General features: G+C 40.1%; 1 protein-coding gene across 1 annotated transcript in view; it reads left to right on the top strand.

The window, feature by feature from the left end:
- The window catches only part of RBPJ (recombination signal binding protein for immunoglobulin kappa J region), a 94,273-nt gene extending 80,854 nt beyond the window's left edge, over positions 1–13,419 (top strand). The window contains exons 9-11 of the mRNA XM_074951580.1: positions 7,414–7,569; positions 8,594–8,697; positions 8,881–13,419. Coding sequence (XP_074807681.1) covers positions 7,414–7,569; positions 8,594–8,697; positions 8,881–9,196 — 576 coding nt within the window. The 3' untranslated portion in view covers positions 9,197–13,419. The remainder of the gene's footprint in view (positions 1–7,413; positions 7,570–8,593; positions 8,698–8,880) is intronic.
- Positions 13,420–13,767: the final 348 nt, after the last annotated feature.

Raw genomic sequence — 13,767 nt, 5'->3', positions numbered from 1 at the left:
TGTTTTTAAAAGAAATTGGTATAGGAAGTACCAAACTTTATTCTTCCTGTTAAATCTGTTAAATTTTTTTTTCTTTCTCCAGTCTTCTGTATCAGACTAGACTCTTGAGTTTTATAGTTCCTCCCAGTCAATAAATGGAAACAGAATATTAAAGCTGTAGATTATGTCATACTCTCACATATAAGTGTCTTCAGTTATTCTGTTCTCCAGTAGGTGGAGAAAATTATTCCTAGCAAGCTGCTGCATCACGAGTGAAAAAGCAGACGTTGGAGGCCTAACAGGAGCCTTGTTATGTAGGATGTCTGCAGCTGATCAGGCAGCACAAATGACACACTGACACGATCCCTCAATCTCATCTGATATGGTGAACCACTCTTAGCAGGCGTTTAGTGTGGCTGTCCCCTTCAAGGGAACAAGATTAGGGCCAAATTTCGACTCAGCTGAGCAAGGCCTGCCTCTACCATGCCTTGGACAAAAACTTCCTTCCAGTATAAGGAGGGCGCAAGAAGACTCAGTCCTGGCTTTGCCTCAGAAGGCTTGATCCTTGCCTTGAAGAGAGACAGCGGTCCCAGGAAAGAATCTTAAGTAGCTGGGAGAAGCCCCCTCGAGTGTCTGGAAGCATCCCCAGCACGAACTATGGCTCAACCTTAAAGTGTGTCTTCTAGGCAGGAACAGTTGTAACATCAGATCTTATCCATTAGGAAAACACATCCTCCATCAGGGAACAGAAAGCCAAGAAACACCAGGAATGCTTAGAATCAGCTCCCTGATTATACCTCCCCTCACAGAGCAGCCTGGGGAGTCAAGAGAAAAAGCAGCTCCTGCTACTCTGGAAAGTTGCTTTAGAGTGCAGTACATTCAGCCTCCCTTCATCGGATGAAGTGAGCTCTAGCTCACGAAAGCTTTTGCTCAAATAAATTGGTTAGTCTCTAAGGTGCCACAAGTACTCCTTTTCTTTTAGCTTTATTTGCAAAACTGCTACCTGATAAGACTTTAGCCTTTAATTACGAGACACAGAAAACAGCTGGATTTAAAAAGATAAAAGATCGTGTGACTCATAGATTCATAGATATTTATGTCAGAAGGGACCATTATAATCATCTAGTCTGACCTCCTGCACAACGCAGGCCACAGAATTTCACCCACCCACTCCTGCAATAAACCTCTCACCTATATCTGTGCTATTGAAGCCCTCAAATCGTAGTTTAAAGACTTCAAGGAGCAGAGAATCCTCCAGCAAATGACCCGTGCCCCATGCTACAGAGGAAGGCGAAAAACCTCCAGGGCCTCTTCCAATCTGCCCTGGAGGAAAATTCCTTCCTGACCCCAAATATGGCGATCAGCTAAACCCTGAGCATATGGGCAAGATTCATCAGCCAGATACTACAGAAAATTCTTTCCTGGGTAACTCAGATCCCACCCCATCTGATATCCCATCGCAGGCCATTGGGCCTATTTACCATGAATATTTAATTACCAAAACCATGTTATCCCATCATACCATCTCCTCCATAAACTTATCGAGTTTAATCTTAAAGCCAGATAGATCTTTTGCCCCCACTGCTTCCTTTGGAAGGCTATTCCAAAACTTCACTCCTCTGATGGTTAGAAACCTTCGTCTAATTTCTAGTCTAAATTTCCTGGTGGCCAGTTTATATCCATTTGTTCTTGTATCCACATTGGTACTGAGCTTAAATAATTCCTCTCCCTCTCTGATATTTATCTCTCTGATATATTTATAGAGAGCAATCATATATTACTTTTTTGTAGTAATAAGATGGGCAGCCATAAGCTTGCCCCTCTTCTCGCTGGCTGCTTTCATAACCCTCACTGCTTTAATCACCTCAGTAGAGCCAAACTGGCAGTAATATACACTAACAGCAAAAATGCTTGGATGACGAGACACATTTTCGATGACTGGTTGCACAACAGCTTTGTTCCAGCTCTTCGTAAGCATCTGTGGTCCAAGAAACTCAAAGCCAAAGCACTTTTGCTAATTCACAGTTGTACAACCCATCCTCCAGCCGAATCACTGGTATCGAGCGATGGAGAAATTCAGGTGCTACACCTACCATTCAACACAACATCAAAAATTCAACCTTTAGACCAGGGCATTGTTCAGATTTTTAAAAACAGTTATCGACGGGAGCTTATTTCGGCGGTCGTGTCTTGTATGTCTTCAGGCATTTCCGAATTCCTGAAACAGTTAAACATGAAGGAAATTATTTATTTAGTTAAAAAAGCTTGGGACAGAGTAAAACAAAAGTCCATTGAAAGCTGCTGGATGAAGGCTCTCAGTGATGCCTTTTCTGTCAAAGACGGCTCAGACTCGGAAAACTCCAGCAGTGGCACTGATTCAGAGTCAGACTTTGAAGGATTTTTGGAAGAAGACGTCCTACAAATATGCACGGAGACAAAAGAGGATAAAGGTAAACTTCTCTTTCAAATGATAAAAGATTTTAGTTTGGATACATCGCTGGAAATCATTACTGAGTGGCTGGAGATGGATGAAGATTGCCCGACTTCAGAATTTCTGTCCGACAAAGAAATATTAATGGGCTGCGAGGCTACGTCGGACCACGAAAGTGATGGCGAGAATATCGTTGAAAAGGTCAAAATTTCGCCCACAGAAGCCCTTAGTGCTGTAGAAACTGTTGTAAGATTTATGGAGGAGCAAAATGCAGAAAATATTGAAATCATTCATCTGCAGCAAATGACAGACTTCATAAGAGAGAAAAAATGTGAGCCAGAAAGAGCAGAAAATAACTGCGTTTTTTTCCTAAGTGAATCATAGACACTTTTTTCAGCATGGCCCTCTTAACCCGCGGTCCATTAACACGCGGTCGTGACTGCTTGACTCCTGACATCCGTGCGTAAATGGATCTGTACTGTACTTTCTGTCTTATTTTCTATCCCTTGCCTAATAGTTCTTAACATACCGTAAGACATTTTGACTGCTGCTGTGAATTGAGTGGAAGTTTTCAGAGAACTATCTACAGTCACTCTCAGATCTCTTTCCTAGGTGGTAACAGCTAATTTAGAACCCATCATCTGGCATTTTGTTGTTTAGTCACCTAATTTAGTGAGATCCCTTGATTACTCTTTGCAGTCTGCTCTGGGCTTAACTATCTTGAATAATTTTGTATCATCTACAAACTTTGTCACTTCACTTGCCCATCCCCTTTTCCAGATTATTTGTGGAACAGCACACTCTCTTCTTGCGGGCAAAGGCTCTGTGGAAAAGAAGCCTCTACATTTATTGCTAGAGGCAGAGTCTCATCTTCACCTGCTTCTTCCTACCCAATCAAACGTGAGCACCAGGCTGCTTATTTCAGAACTACAGCCCAGATTCTATGGAGTCTTTGGAACTCTACCTTCTACAGTTTAAGAACAAGCAGAAATGAAGGGAGCATCTTAGCCAGCTCCTTCTACCTGCCCATTACAGAGGGGAAATCACTGAGCACGTGCTATTGAATACCACTTAGTGGACACAGTGGAGTGGAGTGAAAATAGCCAGGGAGAGAGAGAGAGGACAAAGGAAAGGAGACTGGAAAATCAGCAGGTCCGTCTGGATCCCTAAGATCAAGAGAAGGGTGAACTTTGCATATTTAAGCAGGACCTGCCAATGCTCTTTATGAGGATGGCACATATTTTGGAGCTGTAGGAACTGTTGGCTAGAACCTGTGCCAGGGAGCTTTCCTAATCTGATCAGACCCTGCAGCTGCTGACCATCCACTCCTATGTCAGAAAGAAGACTGACCATCAGCAGACCCTAAGCATGACGTTAAAGGCTCTCTGTCTTCTCAGAGTGTCAGATGTGGAGATGATCATTGAGAACCAAAAGGGCAGACAGTGCCAAATGGGGGGTAGCAAAGAGGACAATAATTCCTGTGGAAGAAGGATTAGCTATTAGGGCTCTCCGTGACAGAAGTAAGGCATCCCTTAAAAAAGATCTTGTCAGATCTCAGGCCTGTCAGTGCAAGCTCCAATTTATGCAGCGTCTCTCTCCCAGGGAAGGGCAAGGTGGCTACAGAGGTAAAGCAGGTACGCAGAGGCCAAAGATGAGGATGCTGAACTGATCTTGACCTTCCCATTTCTGGACCTCATACTCTCATTCATATGTGAAACCAGATATGACAGCCTATTCATCTTCTAGAGCCGTGGCCACGTTAGTGGCAGGCAGAAGAATTCTGTGGCTCAAACCATGGGTAATGGGCTCTTCCTCTAATGTCAGACTACCACCTGTGCACTTCAAAGGCAAATTTCTTTTCAAGGAGAAAAGAGAAGATGTAACAGTCCTTTGCTGCTTCAAAGTAGTGAGTCCTTCCCCAGCTGAGGCCCTATGGCAGGGGTTCTCAAACTTCATTGCACCATGACCCCCTTCTGACAACAAAAACTACTGCACGACCCCAGAAGAGGGCACCGAAGCCTGAGCCCGCCCAAGCCCCGCCACCGGGGGGGCAAAACCAAAGTCCCACCTCCCCAGGCAGGGGGCCTGTAACCTGAGCCCTGCTGCCCAGGGCTGAAGCCCTTGGGCTTGGGACCCAGCAAGTCTAAGACAGCCCTGGTGACCCCATTAAAATGGGGTCGCAACCCACTTTGGGGTCCCGACCTACAGTTTGAGAACCACTGCCTTATGGGCTCTAGGATTACAGTCCAACAGGAACAAATCCAGCACAACTAATACCTGTAATTAGGGCCCTACCAAATTCATGGTCCATTTTGGTCAATTTCACAGTCCTAGGATTTTAAAAATTGTAAATGTCATGATTTCAGCTATTTAAATCTGAAATGTCACAGTGTGGTAATTGTAGGCATCTTGACTCAAAAAGGAGTTGGCGGGGGAGGGGTTGTGGTACTGCTATCCTTACTTCTGCGCTTCTGCTGGTGGTGGCGCTGTCTTCAGAGCTGGGCTCCTGGTCAGCAGCTGCCGCTCTCCAGCTGCCCAGCTCTGAAGTAAGGATGGCATGGTATAGTATTGCCACCCTTACTTTTACCCTGCTGCCTGCAGAGCTGGGCCGTCAGTCAGCAGCCGCCACTCTCCGGCCATCCAGCACTGAAGGCAACAGTGCAGAAGTAGGGGTGGCATGGTCTGGTACTTCTGTGCTGCTGCTGGCATGGCGCTGCCTTCAGAATTGGGTGTCCAGCCAACAGCCATCACTCTCAGGCCGCCCCACTCTGAAGGCAGTGCAGAAGTAAGGGTGGCAATACCACAATCCCCCTAAAATAATCTTGTGACCCTTCTGCGACTCCCTTTTGGGTCAGGACCCCCGATTTGAGAAATACTGGTCTCCCCTGTGAAAACTGAATAGTATAGGGTAAAAGCATACAAAACACCAGATTTCAAGGTGGGAGACCAGATTTCACAGTCCGTGACGTGTTTTTCATAGCCATGAATTTGGTAGGGCCCGTCCTATAATTCAGGAAAAGGGAGGCAGAATCACGTTAAAAAGATAGGCTTGAACCAGAGAAGAGGTAACAGACATCAAGGGTAGGCCCTTCAGGTTTTGAACAGTCAGGCTGAAGGTGTAAGTAAGTACCAGGCAAGAATCCCAGGGGAGAAAGCTGAGAAACTACTTCTATGCCTGGGACCAACCAATGTTTCTAGGTTCTTGAAGGCAGCAGATAAAGTGAGATTAGCCTCGTGGTTCTTAGCTAAGACTTGAAACTGGTGCTAACTCACCATTTTGAACCTTCTGAGGAGTATTTTGATGAGACTTCTGTTTTCAAGTCCTGTTCCTGATAAAAGCATGATTATATCATACCTTGCACAATGGGGTTCTGATCTGGTTAAGACTCTGGACGCTAACCTTATTAATAATAATAGGAGCAAGAGGAGTTGTGGAGTTCCAGGCCTTTTCTGAAAGCAGTCATATGATTTTTCAACTGGTTGTGGTCATGCTGACAACTCTGCCTGAATTCAGGCTCAAGACATCATCAGTCTTTCACCTGAACTGGGAAATCACTCTAACCACATTTGGCCCTAGAATCATAAAGGGGGAAGGCTACATTGCCTGGGCTCTATGGACTCAATAGAAAGAATAACAAAATTTAAGCAGTCTTAAAAGTATTTCATCCCACACCAAAATGTAAAGGTTGTCATGTGCCTCTGAACTCTTCATCAGATGATGGATTAGGGAATTAGTCAGAGTGTCTTTATGTTGCAGCAGGAAAAAAAACACTAGAATCTTTTAAAGCTCTCTTTATCTGGTCAGTAGGATCTTCATGGGCAGAAAGAGCGGAAGCCTCTTTAATAGAGATTTGCAAGACTGCCTCAGAGCTTCTGCCCACATCTTTGCGAAAACATTGGAGAATAAGATTGCATTCACAGCCTTTGTAGAAGGTTGTTGCTGGCACTAGTAGTTTAATGGTAGTCCGATCCATACTAAAATGTTGAACTGCTTTGGAAAGTTCCAAGCACCTGGACTGGTACAGAAGATCATAGAAGGGGAAATTATATTATCTTTTTGGAATCTTCTAGATCAGTTCACCCCCCACCTCCCTTGCTTGGCCATCTACCTCATTACTGAGAGTTTTAATGCCATTATTGAGTCAATCCCATGTTAAGATTGCTTCTTTTACTTACTGAACTTATTTGTTAATGATTATTGAATAGCATCAATCCAATTTTTTTGTTTGGTACTGATTTCAATGAATTCAACAGAAGGTTGACAAACTGCCAGATCTTTGTATGTCATGGGTGTGATATCAAAAGTCTTAATGTTCTGTCTCCATCTGTTGGGTGGGAGGAACTATAACCCAAGGATCTAAAGTGGGTCAAATAAAGTAAATGTACAGATAAGTAAAATTTCTCCTTTTGTCACATCTTTTGGATGTCTGACACTGAACCTGGACACTGCAGTGCAGCCACCTTCCCTCCACTTCCCTCCCAAATTAACAAAGCATTAACACAGAACCACTTAAGCATATGAACTGACTTTTTCAGCTCTGTATTTCATTCAGTAATTGTACTTGTTCTAGTGCAATGGTTATCAACCTTTTCCATGCCATGACCCCAACAGGAAAAAAAATCAAGATTTTCCCTCCTATTCAATCATTAAAAATAGTGAAGGGTGTTCCTCCTGGACCTGTTCACATTTCCCAAGTAGAACCCATCTTTCAGTGTGAATATTTTTGTTGCTTATTTTGTGTCTTGTATGCTTTGTAAGGCTCTTGATGACTATTTTAGCACGGGAGGATGTGTTGCAAATTGCAATGCATTCCGCATTGTACAAGGGGTTGTTCTTTGACTACATTCTGTTATAGGAAGAGACACAGGGAAACTAAGTTGCATAACTTTGAAATGAGACATTGTGACCCACTTCCTCTTACAATTCAGATTACTCATTATTAGTTCTGGTGTGAATATCAAACCAATATACAGACCAAACTTCTAACTATTCTTTCTTAAAGGCCACTCCATGCCCCAAAGAACCAAATAAAGAGATGATTAATGATGGAGCTTCTTGGACAATCATTAGTACAGATAAGGCAGAATATACATTTTATGAGGGGATGGGACCAGTCCATGCTCCAGTAACACCTGTGCCTGTTGTAGAAAGTCTTCAAGTAAGTCAGTTGTTTACTTTTTCTGCTCTTGTTAATAAACTTTGCACTTACTATAGGGCTTCTCATCTGAGCATCTTTAAATACTTCACAGTCTTTAATTAAACTTCATGGTGCTCCTGTGAGATGCTGTAGGTAAGTATTATGTAACCAGTTTTATAGATGGGTAAACTGAGTCAAAGAGAACTTTAATAATTTGCCCAAGGTCACTTGTGAGTCAGTGGCAGAGTTGGGAGTAAAAGCAAAGAGTTCAGATTCCCAGTCTCTCCCTCTCTAATCACTAGACTGCATTTTCACACTTAGAAAGCGTCTTACAAACTCTCTTAAGCAGAACAATTCTGAACTAGTCCTACATTTATATATCTGCATCCACAAGAGAGTGTTTTGTAATGTTAAGTAAAAATACTGTTTATAGTTCCATCAAATTTTAGCTATGTTTTTTCAACTCTGTTATGCAAGACAAGAACACATGCTTGATAAAGAGAACATCGACTTTGTCTGTTTCTTAAGAATTGCTGAACTTCTTAAAATTGCCCTCTTTAATAAATCCTCGAAGATCTTTATTTTTGTTTGTTTAAAAATTTATGTTGACTCCTTATCAATAACAACTAATTACCAATTAACACAATATGACTGAACCCTTCCTTGTTAACAACAAACCTCGTTCTGTTTGAGAGAGGACTCAAAAGGTCAGCTACACAAAAGGTCATATCCTGTGTCCTGAAGTTCTTCCTACTTGGGCTTTGATGAACTACCAGGTGGTGAAGACAGTGCGGGCTCTTGACTCATAGATGCTTGCTGGCTATTTATATTTTGTGATTGAAATGGTCTTCCTTCAAGCGTTGCCATTCACTTCAGAACACCAAACCATTTGGAGCTATCCAGCATGTGATTTCTCTTAATTGAGTTGAATTTGTTTGCTGCTTTTCTTAATTGGAAAAGAAGGAATAAACCAATGTTTACGGTACTCATGTACTACAAGAGTAATTCCTTCTGATTTTGTATGTCTGGTTTATTTTCTCTCTAGTTAAATGGTGGTGGAGATGTAGCAATGCTGGAACTTACAGGTCAGAATTTCACTCCAAATTTACGTGTCTGGTTTGGGGACGTGGAAGCTGAAACCATGTACAGGTGCAGTATTATTTTCTACTACTATTTTTGGTGGGTGGAGTTCTGATTACAGTCGGTGTTGAAGTTCTGGCGAGTGTATATTGATTTTTGTTGTGTGCTCCATATCTCTTCATTTTCTGAGCCACTACCTTTTTTACTGAATACCTGCGTGGCAGCTAATAGGTTGTCTTTTTCTCTTGTCAGATGTGCAGAAAGTATGCTGTGTGTTGTTCCAGACATTTCTGCATTCCGAGAGGGTTGGAGGTGGGTCCGTCAGCCAGTCCAGGTTCCAGTAACTTTGGTCCGTAATGATGGCATAATCTACTCCACTAGCCTTACCTTTACATATACACCGGAGCCAGGCCCACGACCACACTGCAGTGCTGCTGGAGCAATTCTCAGAGCCAACTCAAGCCTCATGGCTTCCAGTGAAACAAATACAAACAGCGAGGGAAGTTACACAAATGTCAGCACAAATCCAACCAATGTCACATCATCTACAGCAACAGTAGTTTCCTAACTACAGTGTTTGCTTGGACTTTAACAGACTTTCAAGTGCTACAGACAAGACAACTGAACAATTTTGTGGTTTCATGGGAAAACACCTTTCCATTCTGAGTGATATTATTTGAACTTTGTTACCTGCAAGTGCTGATCTGAAAAATAGAAGCCACAATAAAAAAAAAAAATCTGAAATGTATAAACTTTATTAAAATCTATTTTTCAGCTGTTTTTTTTTTTAAATGGGCAAGAAATTGAAATGTGGCTGGGATACAAGTTAAACAAACTAGAAAACATGAACATGACATAATTTTTACGGACCAAGGAACTTGTATAAGCTTTAGTATAAAAGGTACATTTTCACCATACCTTTTTTGTATCACAACATATAGTACACTTTTGTTACCAAATAGTTTATATTTTTTTTTCCTCTGAGCTTTTGCTCTGAAGTATATTCAGGTTCCAAGCCTGACCATGCTTGTATAATCTAATTACCATACTCTTCCAGTTTTAAAAAATAGATATATTTTTGGTCTGTGGCTGGAACTGTTCCTTTTTTTAAACTGAAGTCTTGTGACTTTTTATGAACTGAAATGGTTTTTATTTCAGCAAGTGGAACCTTGGAAAGGCCAGCATATTTTTTTTTAAGATTATATGAAGTCTGTGCAAAAGCTTTAAAATAAAATGCCTCTGCCTTGCCTGCAATACATGCAATGTATGTTAACGTTAGTGCTCTGGTTTCAGTCGTTAATCGTTATTTCTGTGTTTTCCTTTTTTTAAAATATGTATTTATAGTGCTAATTCATGAGGGTCTAACGTTACAGGAGTTCAAAATATGTGACATCTCAAACAGTCATGTTTATGATCGGTCACGTCACAGGAATACGTTGGTGTTTTGAAGGGTGGTTTTTGCCCCCTTCCCTCCTAAAAGTCAGAAATGTATCAAAGTGTGTTAGGATCCATTCAGGTTTTTTCTAATCTTGTACATAATTTGTATGAAGTGTAACTTAAACATTTTATTTCAAAAGTGGAATGTTCCCAATGACTTCATTTGGCAGCATGTCTTCTGTCTTGTTGGCATGTGACTAATATCATGAGAAGTATTTGCTACAAATGGGATTGGTAGGTGATGCCCTTCATCATTATACAATGAGAGAAATCACAAAAAGCATGGTTTTTCTTCCTACTGTTCAGTAAATTAGGCCAAACGTTGGTGTAATCCTTGTATTGACATGTGCTTTCATTGTGAAGTGATCATACCATAATAGTTAGAAATAAATTTTAGTACTTAGAAATGGGCAATTATAAGATTACAAAAGCACTGTCGTGAAGTCAACTCCCATCTCTATTTCCAGGGGGGTTTCTCTTTCCCTGCAAACAATTAGTGCAATATTCGAGCCTTCTCTCCACCATAAATTTAAGGCTCAGTTTGACGCAGTTGATTTGTGTTAGTCTCATTCTGAATTTGCCTTTTTTTTATCCCTCTCTATGTACTTGATCGCTTCAACTATATTTGAAAATATATCCCAGTGGCTCATTTGCAATCCCAGAACCAGGCATAGGCTTATAGGATGTAGTGTAACCTTTCCCTTCCAGGACAAGAATATAAACTCTGTGAATTGCTCAACCTTTACCATCCCATGAAACAAGAGTCACAACTACTGTGTACATGTGAACCTGTGGTTTACTACAGAGCATGGCCTGCAGGCTTACCCATTGACTATTTGAATAGATTTCCATTGACCACTTTAAGAGTTTCCAATTTCAGCACCAGCACCATTTTAAAGCACTGCTTCTCTGCAATATGTTTGTCTTCTCTGACGCTCTGTTCTACGTGTTTGCCTCAGCTGCTCGATGAACGTGTTGGTTTTGCATTCATTGAAAACTGAAGACAATGTGGTTAAGGGAAGAAATCTGTTGTAAAACATATTCAGTTAGTTGTTAAATCAGTGCCACTGTCCTAAAATGTGCTTGTATTCTACCACAGGCCTTCTTATTTGCCATTTTATACTATGTAACCTTTCCTTGAACATTGTTACAAATACTGCCTCATCTCTATTTCAGTGGCCAAGGGCAGACTTCATTGTGGCCTTATCTCTGTTTTAAGCTGTTTACTGGCATTTATTTGCAAATCTGTTTACTTGTCCGTGTGCTATTTAATTTTATCTTGGTTGTGTTGACAGAAATCATTTCACAAGTTTTTGCTAGAAGTATGTTTGTTTTATACAGTACTGTTTAACTTATGGGCCTCAGGTTTTCTTCACTTATTAGCTTGAGGATTAAAGGAAGTGGTTAGTAATGAATTTACTATAATATTAAAGAACAAACCATTACATACACAGCAGATAAAACCATAACAAGCTTTTTAACTTTCAAGGAATATTTTTAAATAGCTATTCAAACCATAAGAGGCACCTGCTTTTATATTACATTATTTTAAAATGTTTTTACATGTAAATGCAATAGACTTTTGTATTCAGTTTCTTTCCTTGCAATAAGTTTGCCCAATGGAGTATACACAATCTTCCTGGACTTTTAAAGAATCTAACAAACATGATGCATTTGGCCTAATTTCTGCCACTCTACATACCACAGGCTAGTGGGTGGAAAAGTACATTAAATTCCATTTCAGCAGTATCTGCTTATGTATAATTTTTAAAGCTCTTTTTGTTGGCTTTTTCCTGGACTTGTGGCTCCATTGTTTTTAGTAGCTAGTTAGTAACACAGGAATTGTCTTCCAGATCCACACTGTCACTAAGAAAGATGCTCAGTTGTAATTTAAGTTCAAATAACTTATTTTCTTGAACTCTTTCCTGTGAGTGGCTTTGTTACTTTTAATGGCATCAAGAGCTGTTGATCATCTTTCATGATACTCACAATATTCCAAGAATGCTAAAAATTTCTGTTAAACTACTTATAGAATGTTTCAATATGAAACTATAGAACTGTTCTACTGTAGCTGTTAAGTCTTGTCTTGTCTTATTATTTCTAAAAGTATACGTAGAAATTGAGTCTGTTCAGAATGTTTTTGTAGTTCCAACTTATCGGATGAGAAAGCAAGTTAAATGCTCAAAGCTACCTATGTTCTGTTTTTGTTTAGAACTGCACTTCAGAATTCAACACTAGTATGATATAACCTGCTGCTGACAATTTTCCTAATTTTATCTGAAGGCTTCCCGCATCTGTCTTTTTGTTAATTCTGATATACACTATTTCACTTCTGTCTTCATTGCACAGACTTATAAGTTACGTGAAAAGACATGAACCTAAAGAAATAAAACCATGAATACCCCTAATACAAATCCGACAAAAATGAAACAAGTGAGTTACCCACTTCAGACCAAATAACTGTAGAGGTGTCAATTTTGGAACAAAATGCTCTGTAATTATTAACCATGTTATTTACTTTTTACTTTCAAAAGCAGCTGTGTGTATGACGAGTACTGAAAAAATGTGTACTTTCCTGTGCCAGGCGGTTGACTTTGTTTTCAAGCACTGTACTGTGGGGTTGAGTGGCAGCTTTGTTAGAAACAGTAATATATTGGGGTTTCTACCTAACCCTTTTAGGACTGAACTGTTTCCTCCCTTCATAAAGTGACAAAATGGATGAACAGTTCCAATTTTGTACACATTTGCCTACAGTCCGTACTGCATTTGTCCAGCTGTAGGCGCTATGCTTAGTTTTAGTTTGTTTCTTGAACCTTGCAGCAAGTGTATGCATTCAGTCCTTTAAGGGTTATATTTTACAAACTGTGCACCTGTAAAATTTCTTAGCAATAAGGTAGAAAATTGAGCAAGTTTTTACCATAATTTTGTAGAAAATTTGAATTGCTCAGTTCCATATTTCATCAAAACAATCTGCAATACGGGCAGTTTCAAGGAATAAATAAAAGTGAAATGTAAACTACGTGTTTTGTCCAGTGTGTGTAAGCGCATATAATATTTTATTTCAATTTTTTTCTATAAGGTTTCAGTCACGATGAAATGTCATGTTACTGCTCCTGTGTCAAACTTATTTTAACAGCTGTATGATGTTACTATATAGGGAGTAATATAATATGATCACATTTGTTGAAAATTGCTACATTTTTGCTGACATAATGTTAAACAAGAAATCAGGTTTTTTTTTTTGGCTTGTGAACAGTGAGGTCATCTGTGGAACCAGAGCAGCAGAAGACCAAGCCCAGGAGAGGAAAAGTCATCAATAGATGTGAGGGCAGGCACCCTGGCTCCACGTAAACTGGATACGGAATGTCCACATAAAAAACTGGTTTCAAATCTAAACCTGTTTCTCTACAGCTTGTATAATTGCTGAAGTTAGACAAGTGACTGTTGTTTTTCCAGTAATGTAAAAAAAGAACCGGTTCACTTTTTTGATATTATTTATTAAATAAGAAAAAAATGAACTGTGTTTAATTATTTAAATGTAGCAGCCTTACTACTACAATTACTTAACCTGTTTTATTTTTCATCCTAGTCTGTAGTTGCGTTCTGTTTGGATGAGCATTTTTCAGATGTTGGTTAATAGCTAGGCTCATCCTTGAATATGTAACAAAGCTAGTTTGTGCCTTGGTTTTAGGGAGAACATGA

This window comes from Natator depressus, chromosome 4, assembly GCF_965152275.1.
Source record: "Natator depressus isolate rNatDep1 chromosome 4, rNatDep2.hap1, whole genome shotgun sequence".
NCBI lineage: Eukaryota > Metazoa > Chordata > Testudines > Cheloniidae > Natator > Natator depressus.
Note: the sequence above shows the minus strand (reverse complement) of the source record. Positions and strands in the feature narration are given on the sequence as shown.